The sequence below is a fragment of the Hylaeus volcanicus genome, chromosome 2, assembly GCF_026283585.1.
Source record: "Hylaeus volcanicus isolate JK05 chromosome 2, UHH_iyHylVolc1.0_haploid, whole genome shotgun sequence".
Taxonomy (NCBI): domain Eukaryota; kingdom Metazoa; phylum Arthropoda; class Insecta; order Hymenoptera; family Colletidae; genus Hylaeus; species Hylaeus volcanicus.
Genome location: NC_071977.1, coordinates 2,748,625 through 2,756,505, shown reverse-complemented (window position 1 = coordinate 2,756,505; position 7,881 = coordinate 2,748,625). Strand labels below are relative to the sequence as shown.

Here is a 7,881-nt window from a genome sequence, read left to right as displayed (position 1 = left end):
AATTAGTAATTATTTTGTACCGATTTGTACCACTAATAAGAATTTCGTACCTGGTATCGTTATCAAGGAAATGCTGACGCTGCTAGGTTAATATTAAGCTAGCAGGACCAAACGGTAAAATTAATACAAATGGAAAAATCAACGCGGATACATTTAGTACTGAATTTTGTACTAATTTGTACCACCAAAAGAAATTTTGTACCAGTTACCGTTTTCAAGGAAATCGTGCTAGCTCGACGTTAAGCTAATGGCCGAAAATGTTAAAAATTAATACAAATGGAAAAATCAACGCGGATACATTTAGTACTGAATTTTGTACTGATTTGTACCAACCAAAGAAATTTTGTACCTGTTACCGTTTTCAAGGAAATCGTGGCGCTGCTAGCTCGACGTTAAGCTGATGGCCGAAAGTGTTAAAAATTAATACAAATGGAAAAATCAACGCGGATACATTTAGTACTGAATTTTGTACTAATTTGTACCAACCAAAGAAATGTTGTACCTGTTACGTTTTGACGATTGGCCATGACCCTTAACCCTTTGCACTCGAGAGTGTCAGTCACCACTAGGTTTCACGTAGCCACTCTATTGTATCCATTTCTTTGAAACTAGAAGTGTCAATAGAATAGCATCTTCGAAGTCAATCGAAGCTTAACATTCGTGGCAAGTAACAAATCCACCGGAATTATTCAGGTGAAAATGATCGCGTCTATGCAAATATCACCGTGGGCAATTTATTTGAAACTCGATCGTGTGCTCCTAGGCGTTGGGGATTTAAACGTACAACGACTCGTGATCGCAAAAAGCCGCGACACTGCGGTGCAAATTGCTCGTCGGTTTTTCTGCACGCCGTTGCGCGCTCGTGATATGGTATTAATTAGCCTTGAACGCTTTCATACGCGCCGCGATACACTTCGACCGATACACGCGGTACCGCGAGAGTGTCCCTGTTGCTTCGAACGGATCCCTTCTGATCCGTTGTATCGGGTCGCAACGTGAAGAAAAATAATTAATGGTTGGAAATAAACAAAAAAATAACACCAGTACTCCGAAACTCGCGAATGCGTAATAATAAATAAACAGTGTTCGTCGCGTTTTCTCGGAAGCGTTATTTATTATAATTAGAGCGAGGATTTTTATGCATTTGTAGGAGATTCGAAGGTGCGAGAAACTACGAAATGCACACGGCGCGCAATGAAATAAAAAATCTTGAAAGTTCGTATAATAATATTGCCAGAGAGAAAATAAATTCCTGTGTTTAAATACGTGAAAGAGTATGACGTATATTTTCCTCGAAACAAACACCGTACGAAGGAAGTGTATTTAACCCTTAAATAGACAACGTTGTTTTTAAACAACATACTAAACATCACAGATAAAATTGACCTTCTTTTATTTTTTTGTAATTTTGACAACTAGTTCTTATTTCTGAACGAATTTTGTCCTTTTTTTAATGTTGGCACTATCCAATATTTTTATGCATTGAAAATAAGTTAATGTCAAATGTCACTTTGAAGAAAACTTTTCGGCAAACGTGAAACAAAAATCGTCCATTTAAGGGTTAAATGTGTATTTAATTGTAAATTAAAAATACTAATCTTAATTGCGAATAATTGTAGCTCTGAAAATGGCTCGAGATTACGAATAAATAAATTTCGCGCACTCGTATAACATTTGGTACATGCGGATCAGAATTTTGCCAACATTTGGTCGGAATTTCATTTAAAAAAACGCTCGATTCACGCCTCGCTGCTCGTTACGCAGCGGCTCGAACGTCGTTAAGCGATTCCGCGCAAACTCGTTTGCTCATTAAAATCTCATAAAACGTTGATAAGGTCTGTAATCTCGCTGACTGAGACTGTTCCTCGGTCTAGAGGAAATCCGATGGCCTTAACTTTGATCCTAGAGAGACGAGCACGGTGCCAAGCGGACCGAGACGAAAAGAATCATCGGAACAGTTAGCTTAGAACAACCGTAATGCAGCTTCTCTCTTCTCGCGAAAAGCAACAGTTGTCCTCGATAGCAAACAATAAATGAAAAGAAACTTCAGGATCTCGTTTTACACCATCTTTCACGTTTGATTCTAATCGTGTATACTTTCGTTTAAAATTAAGAACCGGGGATATATATCACACCGTTTTGAATTTAGTAAACGATAGAATTTTAAAGGGCCTTTCGAAAAATTCTTTACTTTTCAAATATAGCCAAATATAGTCATATTTTTTAATTAGAAAATATGGAAGTAGAGTTACACATAGAAAATTCTCTGCTTTGGAAGATTTTTTTTATTCTTGCGTGGTATCTACTTAGTCCTGCGACAAAATAGAAAACATTTCGAGTACATCTGCGAATGATTACCGCGATGCTTCGAGGAATTAAAAGAACACGGTGGCAAATTTTTGACGATATACTTCTCAGAGTTAATTGTACCGTGACTAGATATACTAACGATCATGCGCCTATAACGAAACTCTTCGGGATACATACATCACCGTTAATGTAACGAACTAACGAATTTAACGAAGTCTTTCGATTTCGCTCGCTCGCTCGAAGTTTAAGTTAGCAACGGGGTGTTCGAATTAGCGTTTCGGACCACGGATAAATATAGAGGGCCACCCATCGAGCAAACTAATGTACGGCGTGCCAAGCGTGGGGGTAGAGCAGTTTCGTTCAATTCTCTGTCCTCCTTTTGTCACTCCTCTCTGGCCTCTCTCTGTCTCTCTTCGTCTGCTTGTATTTTTTCACCTGAAACTGTCCGGTTCTCAAGCGCGATTTCTATTCCAATTTCGACGGATTTGGGGAATTTCGAATGACCTCGAGCACGAAGAGGATTTAGAATTTTGTTAATTAAAAATGTAACACCTTGAAAGATATTTGTCAGATTTAAATGGGGTACTCTATTATCTCTGAATCAAGGAATAGAGTTATTGGTTTATCTTTGAAATGTTTCTATCTAATTATTATTACAGTAGAGACTCCCGTATCCAAATTAATAGGGAGACGAAAGTGGAATTCTCGGATAATAGAACAATTACACTTTCTTTCGCATTAAATATCAACAAAATTGAGTTTCTTCCAACATCTAAGATTTTCTGTCTGTGATCGTACATTTCCCGATATATATTCCCAAAATATATTCTCGCTAATTTCGTTGCACTTTCACCTCTTTCGAGATCTTTCATTATTCTATATTTCTCTTCGATTACGTCTTACAGCTTACTTTACCCTCGAACAAATCATGGGAATTGCTTCGAAACTCGTGAGAAAAAAAAAGAAAAAAAAAAAAGAGTAAATTCCCTAAGAGTAGGTATAAAAATCGCAAATATTCCATGGCATATTTGATGAAAATTGAAAATCTTCAAGTCTCTTTTCAACAAATACGAGAGATGCAATTGTTGCGTACCCTGGGAAGCCGATTACACTTTACTTGAACAATTCGATCAGCCAGGATCGAGTCGAGAGATGGATTGTTAGCATTCCTGGCTACTTGCTAGCTTGTGTACCTACTCGCAGCTGCTGACGAGAAATGATGGATAACGTCCGAGAAATCGAGCGTCCGAGTGTGTGTTCAGGCAATCAAATTTTCTGAGCGTTTAAGGGAGAGAGGGTACGCGGAAAACGTTGAAAGCGAGAGAGTAATGTCCCTGTCACCGTGAACACACAGGCTATGTCGTACACCTTGCCGCGTCCACCGTGCGCCACGGTTTGCAGAAAGTGCATTCTATGTACCAGATGTGCTTTCTGTATTACAAAGAGAGCTGTCGGAACGTCGCCGGGTTACAAAGTCCCTTGGTCGTTCATCAAACCCTCCGATTTCTGCGGCCACGAGGCTGCCCGGTATAATCTCAACGGAAGAAACAAACTGCCGCAATCAATTGCACTTTCATACGCGGCTTCGTATAGGCATAATCAATCCTGGGCAATAATCGGTACCGCGGGTACTTGATGCAATATGAATGGTCGAAAGCTTATTTAGCGGGAACGGGCGCCGAAGAGAGGTTGGGAGAATCGTTCCGAGACAGCCGCGTTCCGAAACTGTTGCGATTATCCTTTCTCTAAAGATTTACTTTACGGTAAATAAACCGTAGAGTAATCTACGGAGTAGATACTACGGAGTATTTGATTATTTTTGAGCGGGCTAAATGTGGAAATAAGTAATCGAATATTTGTTCGAAGGAGCACTTTGAATTTGAGATGTTTCTCCGCTATTTTGAATGAGAATTAATTTTACTAACGCGTTGTTTCGACCTGTGTCGATGCGGTAATAGGAAATTTAAAGAAAAAGAAACAAATAGAGGATTACTTGCTCGCACAGGCGATAGAATTTATCGAAAGACGAAGGCATGGAAGGCACTTATTCGTATAGTATTTCGATGACGCACTTACCTTGAACCCAGAGCTGCTCGACCTTGCTGTGAACTTGAGCGGACTTGAGGGCGACGCAGAACGTAGCCAGAGCGATGATCGCGAGGAAGAGAACCTTGCCTGCGTGCCTCTGCAGGAAGTAGCCCAGCTGACTCAGCTGATCCTGCAGCCTTGCCCTGATCCACACCACAGACCTCTGACCTTCCGCTTTCCCCTGGGAAACGTGAACCGCAAGTTTAGCCTAATCTTTCAAGAACTCGATGAAAGATTACTCCAACAAAAGAAAGAACCTAGAGAGATTCTATTCGTTCAGCAGATACTCAACAAATTCGCTCAAAAATTGTACTTCGAAATTTGGAGTGACAAAATTCTTTGAAATCTTCCAAGAGTATCATTGATCTGTAGGTGTTGGGCGAATTAAACTATCAAAAGTTACAGGTTAGATTGTACTTTTTGTTGGTTGCAGAAAATTCACTAAAAAATGTATACTTGAAAGTTTGATCCGCGAGTGAAATGGAGTCAAATTCTTTGAAATCTTTCAAGAGTATCATTGAACTGTAGGTGTTGGGCAAGTTAAACTATCAAAAGTTACAGGTTAGATTGTACTTTTTGTTGGTTGCAGAAAATTCACTCAAAAATGTATACTTGAAAGTTTGATCCGCGAGTGAAATGGAGTCAAGATGAAATTCTTTGAAATCTTCCAAGAGTATCATTGAACTGTAGATGTTGGGCGAATTAAACTATCAAAAGTTAAAGGTTAGATTGTACATTTTGTTGGTTGCAGTCGTATGTTTACTTTACCTTTGAAGACATAAATTATTGCTGGCTGTTCACGAACGTGTATTCGAGTCAAATAATAAACGAGTATGATAATAATAGAGACGATAATGAGATGATAATATCCAACCAGGAATTCGATAAGAGACTGTTGGAGCAATGATCTCAGGATTTGAACTTCAGGTGTTCGTCTAAGAACGTCCTGTAGGAATGTATCCAACAGAATATTGTAGAGATTATTTCTCTAACGGAGTGTGTTATTACTACACTGCGGATCTTTATGCATTTATAAGAAATTTAAATGTACAAGAACCTAAGAAATGCAAATAATATGCAAGAATATAAAAAAAGATTGAAAGTAAAGTTCACGTTGTAATTTGGAATGGTAATATTCGCAGAATAAAATAAATTCCTATTTAGGTTAAATTTCTCTAGGCACGTTCGCGAAGATTTTATTTTCCATAAAGAATCCGCGGTCTAGTTATTACTCTTATCGAATTCCTAAAAGAGCACACGCTATCGCGTACGGTATAGCGATTATACAACGATTCGTTACCCAAGAGGTTGATCTAGAATTACTTTATCGAAATCAATCGCAATGTAAGGGTACGATTATTCGAATTCCGTTCGCGCGTAGACTTTAATTAGCACGATTAAAAATTGCCAGATATTTAGGATAGAGCCCGTTACTGTCAGCAGCGTCAAGTAGTTTCGACAAGAGGAACAGGCTAGAGATACCCGACCTTCCGATTTGCTCTAACAGGTTTATGAACCGCCCCGTCGATTTCAGGCCGATACCGCCTGCGATTTTCAAGAAAAGTAATGGATTCCGCTGGTTAAAGGGCGGCGGGCTGGAACGGCAGCCGGAGCGTTTTAAATTGGCCGCGTGGGCTTTGACGATGATAAGTAGCTGGCCGCGGGTTGTACGCGCGGACTTACTGTGCACCGCTTAACCGAACCGAGGGAGCCAAAAAAAGCTGGCGATGCTATTGCGAAAATGTAAGAAATCGAAAACTAAAGAAATGGAAAAGTAGTTCGTTTCTTTTTGAAAATTCAATGACATCGATGTCCGACACACAGAATTCACCGTGCCAAATTTCATGATATTCGGACGAACCACTCCAGAGATATCGACCAAAACGTGCCTACTGTTTGCACGCGAGAAGATTGCATCTGGCGATACAGGTTGGTGTCGCTGTTTCGATTAAAACTGGCCGTACGAGGGCGATTTAATCTCGTTGAATGTAAAGAGACTGTAGTTTGAGACCCAGTGTGCAAACAGACTCTTCGGTATACGTATTTTATTCGCACAGGTATACCTAGTTAACAATACCAAATTACTTGGAAGCCAGCGAAGGCATGGGAGACTACGTAGAAAGGAAAAGATCGAACCCGGACGATGGGAACGAAGGGAAAAGCTGGCCAGAGAAGCGCCGGTCACGAAAACTCGAGCAGACGGACGAGAAGCGTCGAGACAAAGCGCAGGGGAGCCCGAAGAGGCGAAGGAAAGCGCGAAGGAGCGAACGTGGAAGGCTCCCGACGCGCGAGTGTTTCGCGGAGCGTAGTCGTAACGTCCGGTGATCGCGCGTAAACGAAACGAAGACGGAAGACGGCCGTGAAAGAGCGAGAAACGGATGAAATAAAACGAAAATAAAGCGGGGTGGAAAGGACGAGAAGCGAGAGAAAGAAAGAGGCTGCGCGCCGTGGGGATAGAGAGGAGAGCAACGCTCGCAACATTGCGAGCGGCAACGTTGCACACTACCTGGTGGCCGGTCTGACAATGTGCACCACGGACCACCCGCAACAATACCTATCTTTCCTGGACCCGACAGGGAAAGAAAGACGGAGAGGGAAGGCCGCGGTGAGGCACGGATCAGAAGGGAATCGAGACACGGGAGAAAAGGAGCGGGCGCTTTTCTCCTCGGGTTCTGTTCCGCGGAGTACAGTTAGAGCTCGACGGAAGCCCCGAACAGCGGCGCGCGATAGACAGTACAGATGAAAATACAGATTACACGCGCTTACGTATCTCGGGGCGGTAGCCGGGGTGTCGAGTATCGGATAGCAAGGTTTTCCAGCCAATTAACTCTGGTGCCGCGGCCTCGCGGCTGGCCAGACTCGGTAACTCTAGACGCGCGGACAATCCTCGTCCGCCACATGGTCCCCGGGGGACTCTGCCGCCGTCAACCCTCCGGTAAACGCGACTATGAACGAGTCCTTGCCGTTTTCGGGCGGAATTCGACCGACACCCGTTCCTGTGTTCTCTTTATTATCGGCTATGAGCTCGTTTCGAGGTTTGATTCGCCAGGAGACGGTAGAAATGTGTGTACGGTAGAGATGTAGACTGTACGTTTATCCGAATCGGTCGGGGACAACCGGGTTCGGATAAATGGAGCTCGCGAGTTTCCGTAAGCGATACGTTGCGTTAGCAGAGTTCGGATAATAGGTGTGTGGGATCGAATTACGCGCCAGCCGCAGAAATGGTGCGCGTAATTAGGTGCGCATGGGTGGATGGTTGAAGAGCGCGAATCGAGCGCGATAGATGGAATGTTTGTCAACGAGTGTATGATTGGCAAGGATGGAGACAGAGTGAGTGCGAGAGAGAGTGAGAGAGAGAGAGAGAGAGAGTGAGTGAGTGAGTGAGTGAGTGAGTGAGTGAGTGAGTGAGTGAGTGAGTGAGTGAGTGAGTGAGTGAGTGAGTGAGTGAGTGAGTGAGTGAGTGAGTGAGTGAGTGAGTGAGTG

The 7,881-nt window shown here is 42.4% G+C and overlaps 1 protein-coding gene across 1 annotated transcript in view; it reads right to left on the bottom strand.

The window, feature by feature from the left end:
• The window catches only part of LOC128885111 (protein patched), a 68,810-nt gene that overhangs the window by 40,638 nt on the left and 20,291 nt on the right, over positions 1-7,881 (bottom strand). Inside the window, exon 2 of the mRNA XM_054138927.1 lies at positions 4,387-4,579. Within this exon, the coding sequence (XP_053994902.1) occupies positions 4,387-4,579 (193 nt within the window). The remainder of the gene's footprint in view (positions 1-4,386; positions 4,580-7,881) is intronic.